Below are 12,213 nucleotides of genomic sequence, written 5' to 3'. Positions count from 1 at the left end.
GTAAAGAGCTCCAGTATCCCACCTCCATAGGATGCAAGGAAGAATTCTTTCATCTGACAGCACGTGGAGGAGGCACCCCCACACCACAAACAGGGTTTTATTTCAATAAATCATGAATGAAAGCAAGCAAGGCACCCACGATTCTCAGCAGCACTCTTCTCCCTCCGAGTGCCCCAACCACCAACACCAGAGAGCAGCTGAGCAGGCACATGACTCTGAAAATAAAGAGACAATTCCATGTTGGAAATTAAGACATGCACACAAATCAGACACAGAAGAGCAGAGACCACAGGTTGCAGCAGGGGTTTGGGAAATGCAGTGCTGTGCAAATTGCAGAATTTCCAAGGTATTTGGTACTGTTGCCCCAGCCTGATTCTCACCAGCACCTCATAGTGGAAGCTTTTATGTATCCCACCTTGCAGTCACTACTGGACAAACTCAGTAAAGAGGGTATTCATGCCTTTATAAGGTAAACAATCAAACAAGATGGTAAATATACCATCTCTTTCCAGGAACAATATTCTTCAAGGTGGTATGCATTTTAGTAGAGAATCCTCCTAATAGAAAACCAAACAAGAACAACAAATGCAACGTAACAAGTATTAAGCATAGACAGAATTTCTGATCTGTCAGGAGTCAGCGGTGAAGTTCTGCTGCCAAAAAGCTCTTTTCATTCCTCAGCATGTCAATGGAATCAGTCACTGACAGAGGCAGATATGAGGTATTGCAACAGGGAAAAGATACTCCTGGGCAAATAGGATTAGGTCATCCTTCTGTGCCTGTTTGCAGTAGCACAAAGAGTTTGTTAAACATTAAAGCCAGGAAATTTCCGAAGTCAGTTTTAGACAGTTCACTAGTAAGAAAGCTACCCGGCTAAAATGTTGACTGCTGTTCTAGTTTAGACTAGTGTAGTCTGAAACCAAAAATCCCAGGGCATTAGCATCACTAGCTGGGCATGCAAGATCCAGGAGTATTTTCATTAACAATATGAAGTGCAGTACAGGAAGAGAGGGGGCTACCTCACCAGCTAATCTAAAATTCTCTGGAGTTGTTCTGAGAAGTTTCAATCATTCGCATAAAGGCAAAGACAACAGCTGCGCTTTTCAAGATGGATTCTGAAAAACAACCCAACTACCAGAAAAGTGCACTCTTTAAAAGACCTTTATTTTGGTTGTATGGTTACAAATCATTTATGCTTACAGTTAGATGTTTCCCAAATAATATTTCATAGCTGACCATGTACACAGTGTATTCTCTATCAGTTTGGTATGGAAGAACATTTTAAAATACAGATTAAGTGACTTTTTTATCTGTACACTTTTCATATTAGTTCATCAAGATTAAGTAAAAAGGCAAATAGATTAATTGGCAAAAAAGTGGTTTTACAATTTTAATATATTAGTATAAAATGGCACAAAAGGAAAAAATGTCATTTTAAAGGCTATAAGCATCAAACTTTTTAAATGCTTTCAGTCAGTTCCACCGATTTTAACTTCATTTCAAATACCAGTGATGAACTTGGAATTGAACTTCTTTTCTTAAGCTGTGTGAAAGACATCACATACAACTTTGCACCTGTTCATGGAAACTAAATCACAGCAGTTTCAGAACAGCGACATTCAAGTACAGCTAGGAAGTTGGGAATTTCCATTCTTCCCAGTAAGTCTATGAAGTCACAGACTAGAGCATATTTTCATCTAACGAAATTCACTCATGCACACTTCAGATGCAAAGATACCAGATGTGTGCAATAAAACAGAGTATTTCTTAAAGCAAGGACTGGAACAAAAGATTCACATAATTACATCATTCAACCTACCTACCTTTGCAGGAGGCTTCCAGACATAACCATACTTGATGCCAGATATAGAGATAAATGGAACATTTCAAATATTTCAAGCAAACTGAAGGCTTAATTCACAGGCTTCAGGTATAAAAGAGTGATCACATCAACTTCAGCAACCTACATTTTATGTTTGAACAACCCATATCAAATGGGTAAGTGACCATGATGGATGGGAAAGAGAGAAGAAATATATTTCTAACTTAAAAATAAATTCTGAGATGTGAATTCGTTGCCTCAAGCAAAAATTCAGGAGTTTGTTTTGGCAGCAACATTTAGCAATACCCTAAAAGATAATTACCCACCCCGTCAACACAAGTTATCATTACTTTGATTAGCCCCCTAAACCTTAAGATGTTTCACGTTTAAGTTAACGGAACAGTTTATGACCCTGACTGTTTTTTTCTGATAAGACAGCACCCACATCTGAGAGGCCAGGCAGTTATACTGATGGCAGTACTGAGAACATTATTTCCCAGGTTAAAACAAAAAGTCTTATAAAAAAAGTAAGTGTGATGAAGTACAGAACCACTATTTTACTCAGTTTCACAATGAGCAAACCATGACTATGAATTTCCTAATTTAAATACAAATTACAAAGCTTTCTCCAGAGACTTATCTTGCAATTAACCATATGACGATTCCAAGAAGCAAAGCTCCAACAGCAAGTATAATAATGAGTATGCACATCTTCTTTCGGGATCTTTGCTGGCAACAGAGAAAAAAAAACAGAGGTCATTGAAAACTGTAATACATCAGAACATCAGAAAATTATTCAGATGCTTTTATGGTCCTAATGCTTGTGCAATCTAACTAAATTGTATCCTTACATATAAAGATGGTCAAGACATCTGAAGATGTTCAAGGAAAGAAAAAGCTGTCTACATTACTTTATGGCTATATTCAACAGAATGATATCAGTGGTATTTTCTAGTAAACAAATTAGTTAAAGAAAACACAGTAATGTAATGAATGGATGTAATTAGAACTCTGGGGGAAGTAACATGAGCATAGAGAGGAAAATGGACAATTGGTTGTACAACAGAGAAAGTAGAAATGGTCTGCTAGAAAAGAAATACTGTTAGTGTATATACAGAAGGGAACAATGGACTACAATTTTGGGCTGCTGTGTATCCATTCACAGTTATTTTAAAGGTGTTTTTGTCAAGTTTCTTAGGTAGAACTTGCTCTTAAAGAAAACAAACAAACAACAACAACAAAAAAAAAACCAAACCAAAACAAAGAGACATGACTAGAGAACCACTTAAATAGATGTCACTACAATAAAGTCCAAATTATGAGCATGTTGAGAACGTTCACGTTTCCCATACAGGTCTGTAACTTGAGATACCAAAGCACTCAAGAGCAGCAGCAGTCTTTCATCCTTTACCTGAAGGGTACAGAATCTGAAGGTTTCCTTCACAGGATGGAAGAAAATTACCAAGTGGGTTTCTTGGGCTCTTGCTGATAGCCAAGGAATAACAACTCTCAGATCTTGAGGTTCTAGGCCATAGCCCCAGAAGTAAAGCTAATCTGTGCTGTACTTGGCAAAAGATCTTCTGCCTGGGTGGTTTTGATGTTTTGGGGTTTTTTTAAATTTTCTTCTCTGAAGAATAACATCTGTGTCAGTTCTTCATTGAAGCAGTCAGTTCTCTGACCAGTAATAGCCTGACCACCAAATTTCATAACGATTCTCTTTTTCTAGTTTTATTGTCTCATTGCCACTTCTCCCACCATCAGGCTAAGATTTCTTCACTTCTTCATTTTATTTGCTAGAACTCAATCAGTTTGCTGGAGTACCTTCCTCCTGTGTCCATTATCTCCTAACACTCACAATCTCTCCCTTCTGCATCCTGCTGACCTCCCTCTTACCAGAAATGCATTAAAGTCAAACATTTCCCCTGTAATACTACTTAAGTAAGGCATGATAAACTTATTTCAACATACAATTGACCATTTCTACAAGTGCTGAAGCAACCTGGCTTGGCCTATATTGCTCTGCTATGCAATCCACAGGGCAGATGAATGATACAGAGCTTATCCAACCACAAACAGGAGCTGTAGGGGTATCAATGGCCTTGTGCCTCCCAGCACACCTGGGCCTCTAACACTCCCTGAGGGTGTCAGGCCGGATACAATAGTTGCTGAAATTTTTCAGGACCTTAGAACAAGGATAAGTTTTCAAGCAAAGGAAAGTTCAAACCCAAAACAAACTACACACTCCTTTCATCCAATCACAGAGCAACTCTGCAGTGTTTGGTGCTTCCTGCAAGACCCACTGAACAGAAGCTTGTCAAGTCTTAATAACCTTCCTTTGAGAGCGGAAGATCCTTTCCTCCTCAAAATAAACCATGAAGTTTTTAATTTTAAATTTCAACCAGAAAACTTACACCTTACACTGACATTTTTGGCTGCTGTTATTTTTTTTCTGAATTTTTTAAGTATCAAAATAGGAGTCATCAAATGTACTTAAGGTAACAATTAGCCCTGAGAATACAGCTCAAGGATGCACCCTCTCCTACTTCTGAAATCAGCAGGCAGTCTTTCAGACATTCTGTCACTCATTTACTGCCCTAGCTACTACTAACACACATAAGAGGATTTTTTTAAAAAAAAAGTCTAAGGACTAACTCTAACTTAAAGGGGAAGATTAATTACTAATATGATTATTTCTAATAAGTTCCAAAAATATTATAAAGAAGTGGCATTTAAAGGCATTAAAAGGCTTTTAGAAAAAGTTTGACAGTTTGAAATATGTTTTTAGCATCAAAGTAGTAAGTAACAAAACCTGGGTATATACAGCTTCAGGAAGATTTTAGACAGCAAAAATTGGTTCTAACTGGCCACATCTTCAGAAGATTTTCCTGCCTATCTTCCCTACTCCTCCAGTGATCTCCAAAGGCTTGCTCTCCCATATAGAGGAACCTTTAACTTCTTGAATTATAAAAGTAGGAGTCTGTTTGTGTAAGGTTTTTTTGTTGGTTTTGGGATTTTTGTTTGTTTGTTTTAATTAAAGATGTAACTCCAGGTGCTCTCGTAGAATCTCAAAAGGTTCTGAAACAGTCTGGCTGGAAACAGCCTCACAGGAAACCCAAAGCTTTCAGAAGTCACTGACTTATTTTATATTTACCTAGAAATACCATTGTAGTCTAACATATACCTTTAAGTCTTCAAGCCTTGAGGAACTTGCTAGGCAAAATATGAAGTGCATAAGAAAGTGTAAGTCAGGACTACTGCAGGACAGTTTCACACAACTGGCATTACCTGGTAGTTCGCTGCTCTTGACAGCTGCTGGTTTGCTTGCTGCACGTGTACATCTGCATTTTCCACATTGGCTTCTATGCTGTCTTTGTTTTGAAAAGAAAGATTTCAATTTTGATAAGTCATAACCCAGACAAAGGTTTGGAATGCTGAAATATACTTGAAAGCATATAAATAGCTGCCCGAAAATGCTGGTGTCTTCATCAGTATTCATCAGTGTACTTTGTATTATGAAAGTTTGACCAATCCTACACTTATGCCTGAGTTCATTCCAGAACTGCTCAAGCAATAATTGGCTGAATTCATGTCAAGTAACAGCTCTCCCGTTCTGCATGCAGGGCTAAAACTTCTATACCAATCAGGGCAGAAATTTCCAGTACTTCTACCATTTTTTTTTCCCTTTTAAAATTGCCTTTTACTTGTCCTCCAACTTGCTGCTGTATACTTTCTGCTCAGATTAAAAGTCCTAAGGTTTATGAAACAGAGGCAATGGACCAAACAATATCCCAAGAGGCATGATTCTAGTTTGGTGTTCTATCATATTGACACAGATTGTATTTTTTTCAGTAGAAAAACATGAACCGATTATGGGTTAAGGTGATAAAAAAAGCTCTGAAAATATGTTCTGGATATAAGACAAGAGCATGACTTAACAGTTGCTACAGAAAATGGATTCTCCGATCACATTTTGTTAAAACAATAAACTTGTTTGGATGAAAGGCAAAGCACGAATCTTTGCTGAATCTGCACACTTCGATTCATTAACAAATACAATAAAATGTCCCACAAACTCCAATTTTACGTACAAACAGTTCAAAAAACTACTTTAAAGACATTTTGTACACATGAATAATTGCATGTTTTAAACTAGATTTTAAGCACTCTTTCTTACCATAATCCCAGTCATCTCAGCCAGTCTACCCATTATTAGGTTGCATCTGATTTGCTTTAGCATTGATAAGAGTCATTAGAGGAATTTTTCCAGCAAAAAGAAGGTCTACTGCAGCTCTCCAGAGAAACTGAATAAAAAGAATTCAGATAATTGAATTGCACTTACCTATCACATCACCCTGTTCATGAATCATCATTCCTAGATCTTTGAAAATTTCATTGATGTCCATAATATCAGCCTGCAAAATGAAATCATTAATGTACGTCACACATTTTAGCATCTATGTGCATTTAAATATGAATACTGTTCCTTCTCCTCCAGGGTGTCCACCCATGACTCTTTATACTACAGGATGAAAAAAAAACCTTAATGTGCTTATTTTGAAGGTTTTTCTGGTACTTTTAGTAGGAGTTTATGAAACACTTACTTACTTCTGTTTGAATCAAACAGAAAATCTCTATTTCCAGAAATGTTAAAAAAATCCACTTAGAAATGTACATGTTGAACAATACATTTGGAAGATGCGTGAGGAGAGGTATAATTTTGCTACATTTATATTCACTGTTTAAAATGGTTCTATAATATGACCTTATTGGAAAAAAATGGCACTTTTTCTTGCAATCACATGAGCACTCTTATTCCACAGCAGAACTGCTGAAATTAAACACAGTATATCTAAAGATGGCTTTCATACAGTAGATTCCAAATGTACATTTCACATCTAAAGGTAATATTTGCAGTTTTGAAGGGAAAACACATACCCACAGACAAATCCAAACTGCTCAAGATTCATGCCTCCAATTAATGCTCATGCGCCTTTAAAAATGCTATTTCTTTGGAACATCAAAAACATGTTCGGCTGTAAAACTACCTGTACTTACTTCAAGCTGCCTAATGGAAGATTCCCTCTCCTCGATAAGACGGAGGTCATCTTCTGTAATTTCTTCATCTTGCACTTGTGCTTGTGGTTGACTATCAGACAAAAAACACAAAACCAACAGCCATGCAGAATTGAACAAACACAATGAGAAATTATTTGTAAGGATAAAACTACAGTTAAATACATAGTACATTTCACATTATCAGTTAATAAAATGGTGTGTTTTTACCCTTGTCTGTTCCTGGCTAACAGAAATGGTATGGCCATCACAGCTTTGGTGTATCAGAGCTGCTGGAGCAGTGCTGCACAGAACAGGTGACTTACTGGAAATTCTAGGTATGAATACAAGGTCAAAGTTCCTTCTGAATTATCAACTGCATAGTTTACATCTATCTGAGCAACAAAAAAGAATCTGAGACCAAGAAACAGTTCTTGAAGAATATGGAAGCAATGGGAGTTCCCAGTAAATCCTGGCCCTTACCACAACAGCTTTACTTTATTCAAGCTGGATGCTTCTTCCCTAAGTTTGGGTCCCAGAAAACCCAAATGCAGCTTAGGGGAGCTAAAGAACATGGCTGGAGCTGAAGCATCAGGTAAAAAGGAGGGACATTATGTGAACTGCTTCTTTTTCTCCCAATGTATGCCAAAGTATCTTTATACTAACCACCAAAAAAAAAACCATAGGCAGCTTACTTCCCTGCAGGCCCTTCACTATTCTGAGCTAGGATAAGGCATATTAAGTAATTCAACCTACCTGTCCCAAGAGACAAGTGTTCCTTCTTTGTAGGTATCTTCTGGAGCCCCACCCTACATGATCAGTGTTTAAAAATATAAGTAAAACATTATAGCCCTGAAAAGAGCACTGGCAGCATTTCTATAAAAAGTCAATACTGGGAGGTTTCTTGTAAGTCAAACTGAAACATGATTCAACACGTTCTCATCCTGATTTTGCTTTATGCAAGCATAAGGCTGAAATATGAGTAAAAGCATTCAGCTCAGTAACTGCCTGCTGCAACTTACAAGTACAGAATGTGTATTTGGCACAAAGTGAAAAGGCAAAATTGATATACTGACAAGGAAAATCTGAAGCTACTCAGCACTCCTCCACCTTAATACTCCACTGAAATCTGGCAAGTCATTCTTCCCCAAAGGAAAAAATCTGTTGATATGTAAAGGTAGAGCAAAAGCATTTCAAAATTCACTAGGTGTTGCTTTTGCAAGATCACAGCATGAACATGGGCAGTTCATTCCTTTGTATGATAAAGGCAAGGAAAAAGTAATAGCTGTTGAGGGAGATTATTACAACTTAATGCAGCCTTTACTATAAAATCATATAGCACATGTTCTGCAGCATTTCGACTCAGCTATAAGCTAAGTCACACTGTGGAGGCACTAACACCAATGTAAAGAATATAGTGGCACATTTTCTGATACTTACGGACACCCTTGAGCTGGCTCTTACTCTGGCTACAAAGTCTTTTTCCTTCTCAGCAGCTTGCCTTTGGAGTCTTTGGAAATTTGTTAGTGCTGTGGTGAACTCTCCCACAAGACGGTCTTTCTGTATTTTTCTTTGACGCTGTAGGAGAAAAAGTTTTACCAAGTCAAATGAGCTCAGGCTTTCAAGGCTTTACTATTTCCAGTCTGCTAAATACCAAGGCATATATACCGTTTCTTCTAAACTGCTGTAAGGGAAGGCCGTCAACAAAACCATTTGCAATTCCATGGACATACCTTCTCTCCTTCTGGGATCACATAACCACACAAATTAAGGCATTTAAAGAAGAAATCAATGTACTTATTTTCATTTAACAGCTGAAAGTGAGAAATGAGCAATGATAAGAAAGCTTCTACCTTCCTTATTATCCACTGCTTGTAAAATCTTCTGCTTTGGTGTGAAATATTTTGACACCAGGAATGCTAATATATGCAGAGGTGACTGAATATAGAGGGGAGGAAGGGTGCAGAAAAGAAAGAACAGAGCACTTCATATATATTTTACATAAAAGCCAGAAATATATATTGAACTGAATCCAGAAGTGGGTTCACACACCCCCTTAAATGCTTTAGAACAGATCCAGAAATACTTGTTCTAACCTTTCAGGTTTGGGTTTTTTTTAAGATGTAGTAAGGGGAAGGGGAATATTGGGCACTCAGGAGAGTCTCCACAATATTTGCCTAAATATATTCATACATCAACCCTTACAAATTTCTGATTGGTTGTCATTTGCCATTCATGAATCTGTTATTTATACATTTCATTAAAAAATACCTTTGATAAAAGGGTAAAATTAAACAGTAAACATTTCACTGTGAACTTTTCAACTCCAAGATAAGCAAACAGAAAAAAAACCCAACAAACTAAAGATACTTCGGCAGAACTAGAGGTTATATACCAAGATCAAGTTCTAACACTGCTGTTAGAAGTTTACAGCTTGACAGAATGAGCACACATGGATCATGGCCTGCCATTTTAACTCTGTGTTTCAAGACCATTCACTTTTCCAAAGGCTCCTTAGTAACTACCCACAGACCAGGCTAGTTGTTTAAGTGACAATAACTTGAATCCATATTTTCTAGGATCCTGTTGTTCTTCCCTTATTTAAGTGACAGATTTTGCTAGGATAAGAAACCACAGGAGGGCAGACAGAAGTGTGCTAACCACAACAGCCACTTCACAAGTTTCTGACTGAAAGATTTTACACAGACCTCAGAAAGAAGGTTGATTTAGTAACAGATCCTGTCTAGTCCTCTTGAGAAAGGAAAAGCCTGTGACAAGACATAGCATATGCTGATCTGAATAATGCAGAACAGACATACTGTGATAATCAAATTATTCAGACAGTGAGTGAGCAGTGTTTTGGCACACAATTTCTTGACCCTGGAAGCAGTCAGAGTGCTGGCAGAGTCAAATACAGCATCACTGCAATGGATTATAAAGTGTCCAGCGACCTAAAAAAGCAGAAAGGCACAGCACACTGCCCTGATTCCCACTACTTCATTCCTGATACATAAAAACAAGTTTGGGACAAGTCTGGTCACCAACAAAATATTCTTACATTTTAGTGTATTCCCGCATTGTGCAAATGTGTTGACTAACTAAACAGTGCTTTGAAAGCAGGAATAAAGAACTGAAGTTACTAAAATACTTTACACGAACCAACATATTAGTTAAACAAGCTATGCTTTTTGGTTTTATACCTGTTCACTTGTTGCAGGCAGAGATCCAAACTCTTTAATGTACTTGTCAGTTTCTTTGGCAAGTTGATTGGTGTATTGCTGCTTCTGTTGCCTAAAACCAAATCCAAATTTTCATTAGAGACCATTGGGTTACTTTGCTGAATGTCACGGATTCTCAGAAAAACATAATTACTAAAAGCTTCTCTGAAGCACACAAAGACATCTTTAGTCTATTCTTTGTAAAGGCATAAAATCATGTATTCCAGGCAGGACAGGTATTGAAGAATGTGTATTGTGCAGTATGACAACATAATAATTAATCACCTTTTTTTTTTTTGCCCCTAGGTTTCCTCTATTTTACTCATGTGCAGCAATACATTTGTAGTCATTATGAAGACATACTTTCATACTATTCATATGAATACTTCTGATATTATCACACAATCCTTTACCACTATTCACTTTTTTTTTTTTCTGAAGCAACTCAAATTCTTTACCTGCTTTGGCATCTTCCTCGCCTAGTCTATATAAAAAGGTTTTACCTGGAAAGCTATTATCAAGCCATCAGCATCAATACTTAAAATAATCAAATAACTCTTGGAAAGGCTAAATATTCAGACAATTGAAAGACCAATGAAAACTCAAGCAAGTTTACCCTATATACATCAATTATCCCAATAAGGGTGTGAAGCATGTCCTTAACACCAATTTCTGTACTGTATAGGTGTGAATTTATGCCTAGATCCTGTTGGGTTATTGCATCAATTGTGTATGTATGTTGCTCTTCACCTGTTCCCAGTCCCCAATAGAATATCCCCTGGGTAATGTTATGGGCCCTGAACTCAGGCCATTATGAAGAAATTTGGCTGTTCACACAAAATGAACATCACAACTTTGGTCCAATACACACCTCCTCCTAATATTCAATGGCCTCAGCACAGCATGAAACACACAAAAAATGCCAGGATAAGCACATGTTGCTTACATGCATTTGTGATGCTGAGATTAATGTGGTAAAGGAGTTTAATTTAAAAAATCATACTGGTTCATTAGACCATGCAGAGAAATAGAGAGCAGCTGCTGTCTCTCCTAGAGGCATATTAGGGAAAGTCCACCTTTAGGTGACTGAACTCCAGCAGAGCATCTGCCTTGGAGTCTTGATTTCACTTCTGTTATGATACTATTTCTGGTAGGTATTTATTCTATAATGTCATCCCTTACTGTAGCTTTCATCACTAAAAACAACATTCCCCTTCCTCTTCCAGTATTCCACCTCACAAAAAACCCACCCCAATATCTTCATTACCTTGTGACATTTCTACAGGCAGATTGGAAGCACTGACTGGAGTGGAGGGGTATGGGGGTATGTTTTTGAGCAGTGATACTGCTTTCTGGTTGTGGCACTTTGCTAACAAACAGCACAGGTTTTATAGATGCACTGATACTGCAGGCAAAATGCACAGGCAAATAAGCTGATTCGAGTTTACAGACTATCTTACTTTTAGAAAGCACATCTCAACATCTAAGTTTCAAATATTTCTCTATGCTCACCTTTCTCAGGGAAATCAAGTACTTTGCCTAACAGAAACCCATCTCATCACCTAAGAGGAGATTGTTTACGATGCAATGAAATTAAGTGTTATGATGTGAAGTACTCACAGCTGTTGCCTCAACTCAGGCGTGTCCTGTGGTGTTCCAAGCTGATGGAGTATTCTTTGTATTTCAGCAGCTGTTTGTGAAGAGGAAGAAAAATTTGAATGGGGCAGAGACAATTGCTATTCAGTTGAATGCATTTTTGCTTGACAATTCTAAAGCCATATAAACAAATTGACAGAAACAGATATGCAGGACTTCTTCAACCTACTACGAAGATCCTATTTGTAAGTCCCAGAATAACTACTGAACGATTTTTGCCACGTCAAAGACAAAACCTGAGGTTTCTTATGAAGGATGGGAATGTATTCAAATTTTTAGGTAGCAACAGGCAATTTAAAGATTAGTAAATTATTTCATTATAATAAGTCTAAATCGGGGGCTTTACTATATTTTTTTAAAATAAACAGCACCATTCTTATGCTGGTTTATTTTATGCATATCATTATGGAAAACCATATGGAAGACTTCTAGAACATTATCTTACACAAATATTTCAGAATCCAT

The 12,213-nt window shown here is 37.3% G+C and overlaps 1 protein-coding gene across 3 annotated transcripts in view; it reads right to left on the bottom strand.

Moving 5' to 3' along the window:
* Nucleotides 1-1,143: 1,143 nt before the first annotated feature.
* STX7 (syntaxin 7) overlaps nt 1,144-12,213 on the bottom strand; it is a 31,733-nt gene continuing 20,663 nt past the window's right edge. For all 3 annotated transcript variants that reach the window (XM_053974391.1, XM_053974390.1, XM_053974392.1), the window contains exons 3-10: nt 11,713-11,782; nt 10,075-10,165; nt 8,315-8,452; nt 7,631-7,683; nt 6,878-6,968; nt 6,162-6,234; nt 5,108-5,190; nt 1,144-2,551 (exon numbers count right to left, since the gene is read on the bottom strand). In XM_053974391.1, coding sequence (XP_053830366.1) covers nt 2,459-2,551; nt 5,108-5,190; nt 6,162-6,234; nt 6,878-6,968; nt 7,631-7,683; nt 8,315-8,452; nt 10,075-10,165; nt 11,713-11,782 — 692 coding nt within the window. In that variant the 3' untranslated portion in view covers nt 1,144-2,458. The remainder of the gene's footprint in view (nt 2,552-5,107; nt 5,191-6,161; nt 6,235-6,877; nt 6,969-7,630; nt 7,684-8,314; nt 8,453-10,074; nt 10,166-11,712; nt 11,783-12,213) is intronic.

This window comes from Vidua macroura, chromosome 3 (genome assembly GCF_024509145.1).
Source record: "Vidua macroura isolate BioBank_ID:100142 chromosome 3, ASM2450914v1, whole genome shotgun sequence".
NCBI classification, from domain to species: Eukaryota; Metazoa; Chordata; class Aves; order Passeriformes; family Viduidae; genus Vidua; species Vidua macroura.
The sequence above is the reverse complement of the archived record's forward strand: the minus strand, read 5'-3'. Positions and strand labels throughout refer to the sequence as shown.